This window comes from Gavialis gangeticus, unplaced genomic scaffold, assembly GCF_001723915.1.
Source record: "Gavialis gangeticus isolate Ggan-Ray unplaced genomic scaffold, GavGan_comp1, whole genome shotgun sequence".
Taxonomy (NCBI): Eukaryota; Metazoa; Chordata; order Crocodylia; family Gavialidae; genus Gavialis; species Gavialis gangeticus.
In genome coordinates, this window is record NW_017729004.1 from 58,487,258 (window position 1) to 58,490,257 (window position 3,000).

At 42.6% G+C, this 3,000-nt stretch overlaps 1 protein-coding gene across 1 annotated transcript in view; it reads left to right on the forward strand.

Annotated features, from left to right (window-relative positions):
• The first annotated feature begins 2,206 nt into the window (after positions 1-2,206).
• Positions 2,207-3,000, forward strand: part of ASB4 (ankyrin repeat and SOCS box containing 4) — a 33,340-nt gene continuing 32,546 nt past the window's right edge. The window contains exon 1 of the mRNA XM_019508535.1: positions 2,207-2,464. Coding sequence (XP_019364080.1) covers positions 2,272-2,464 — 193 coding nt within the window. The 5' untranslated portion in view covers positions 2,207-2,271. The remainder of the gene's footprint in view (positions 2,465-3,000) is intronic.

Below are 3,000 nucleotides of genomic sequence, written 5' to 3' on the forward strand. Positions count from 1 at the left end.
GAAGCAGATGCCTGTTAAGTTTCTAAGTTTAATCTCTGCAGTTTAGACTAACCTGCAAAGACTGACTCGATTCAGCCTTGGGCTTCTTGACTATCTGTACTTAGCCTAGATGTTCTAAACACCTGAAAACCCACTGACAGTAGTTGAAATTGTAGGTAGCAGGAAGACTTCCAGCTGAAGAGGTAGGTGCACAGCATCTCTGAAATCCGGCCTACCATGTCTTGAGCTTGAGCAGTCAAAAAGGTGAGTCACCGGAAATGAAAGGCCTTTGCTGAAACTGTGATCTTTGCTTTTGGGCATGGCAGTCTGTCAGCAATTCTGTCTCATGTACTATTGAATATGTCTAGCTATAGTGAAATTTCTACATCTATCTAATGCATCTTTTGTACTTCAGTTATGTGATGACCTTTTCTACAGTGTCAAAAGTAGATGGTAGTTAGAGTATAGTAATTCTCCTTTCTGGAAATCCCTATAATTACCAAATGGAGAATGAATAGATAACAGATAAAAAGATCATTCTGTTTTGGAGGATTTTAAGGTTTCAAAATGTAGTTTTGTTCAAAAACTCAACATATCTAAATTCTACTTGAAACAAAATTGCTTTGCTCCATGCTCTTCTCTTCTGAAGCCTGCCTGGAGGACTTTCCCAGAGGCAAGACTCCAGGACCTTAAATTTCCCGTTCTGACATAAAATAGGGATTCTGGAATTTGGAAGGCCAGGCTGCTAAGGAACAAGGACTCCCAGTGTTTTTACAGAATCATAGAGAAGTAGGATGGGAAGGGACCTCCATAGGTCATCTAATCCCACACCCTGCCTGAGGCAGGATCATTCCTATCTAAACCATCCTATACAAACCATAAATCTAAATACTTCGTAAAACTAAAGTCAACCCTTACACAACACAAGACACAACACCTTAACTTTTCATAAGTAAAGCAGGGGAACCATGGCAGCCAATGTCTTGCTTTTATCCAGGGTTTTAATATATGCTCAAGAGATCCTAGGTAGAGGGCTATGCCCTCCCTGCCCCCCAGTTTGTACTTCTCTGACCATAAAGGAAAACTTTTTTTTCTGAACCCAAATATGGTGAGTCTGACCCTAAGTAAGATCCTTTAGCCAGGAACCTCTGACTTTAAGTCCCAGCAGGAGCTGGCACACCCCAATTGAAAATTGCCAGCCTTGGCTGTAGCCAACACCTAATGCTTCTGAGGAAGGTGTAAAAATACCCTGACACATGTAGCAGAAAGGGGTGGGGGGAGAGAGCAAAGCCCATAAGCATGGAAAATATCCATAGTAGAACAGAGGTATAGCTATGCCTAGATCATCCCCAACCAATGGCTGTCCAACCATTTTTTTAACATATTCAGTGATGGAGGGTCCACAACTTCCTTAGGGAGTCTGTTTCATTGCCTCCTGGCTTTAACAGTGAAGTTTTTCCTGGTTCAAACTCTGTGCTCTTCAGCAGCCTGCCAGGCAGGTTTCCATTACAGCTTAACCTTTGGAACAATTCACTGAAGATTGTTGTGGATTCTTCATCATTGGTAAATATTAAATCAAGAGGGGTATTGACCTAACATATAAGCTCTAGTTTAAACAGGAATTAAGACCAGAAAGTCCTCTGGCCTATGGTGTTACACAGGAGACCAGACTAGGCAAGCACACCAACCCCTCTGGTGAATGCATGAGACCTGTCTGGCAGTGTTCCAGATGGCTGGAGGAATTGAATCAAAACTGACACAGCCTTGATGGAATTAGTTTAGAAGAATGATTTAATTCCAGTGGAAATGTGCTGGCAAAGTTTTATTCTACCAGGACTAGTCAAGAGGTGCACGTGGAAGATGTTTTTAAACTAAGTGATAAGCCAGATCAGGCAACTGGTGCTCTGGCAAAAAAAACTTGCTCATGGCATTCCTGGAGAAATGATGCTAGGGTTAAGTGCCTTTTAATTAATCTTACCATGTTCACATGAGATAATAGACTGGTCAATGAAATGTAGCATATGTTAAGCCCCTGGTGATATTCTTTATAGGGGTGTCTTCACCAAGGCTGTCTGTGCTTGCCTTGACAAAACTAGGATATTCAAGACTGGCATGTCAATGTTTGCAATGCTCCTTATATAAATAGAACAAACAGAGCAGCATGACCAAGTGCTAAAGTTACCTTCTGGCCTACCAGATATCTAGCACGGTACTGCGCTTATAGGGACCTCAGGGCAGTTCTCTGCCTAACCTAAACAAATACATTGAGAAACAGAGACAAGGGAGACAGACATGGAAAGACGGAGCATGGAAGAAAGAATCACTCGGTGTATGGCTGAGAAGTTAGCGAAAAAAACTTTTCTTGACGCTCTAAAATCAAATGATTACAAAACTATGGAAGATCTTTTGCTTGAAAAGCAAATAGATGTAGACACGGTGTTCGAAGTGGAAGATGAAAACCTGATTTTGGCATCCTACAAACAAGGTAAAACAGTGACAGCTATTGCATTTGCAAAACATGAAACAAATTGGTTTTGGTAACTAAATTTTGTAGAAAAAATGGTGGTAGTTTGTTTCTTCAAAACATATAGCTTATACTGAGCTGTAAAACTTTTTAATATACTGCTAGCAGGGTTTCAATCTAAGGGATAAATCTAGGGTTGCCAGCTCTGACTGAAGCTATTCTGGGAGATTTTTCCCCGCACAACACAACGTAATGTCATTAATAGGGGTGCACTGATAGAGATTTTTTGGGTTGATACCGGTGGTCGATTTTTAACAAGCCATATTGGCCAATACCAATCCAATTGCCAATACGCAGCCGGGCTGCTCAGAGAGCGGTATCTGGCTGGTAAGTCTATTGTGGGGGAAGAGGCGAGGGAGATAGGAAGGGGCATGGGGGAGGCAAATCGAGGCCCCTGTGGTGAGGGAGGGAGTGGAGCTGGGGCAAGGGCAGGGGCAGGGGCAGGGGCAGGCACTGCATAGCCGGAACAGCGTGCAAGATGGAGCTGTGAGTGGCTT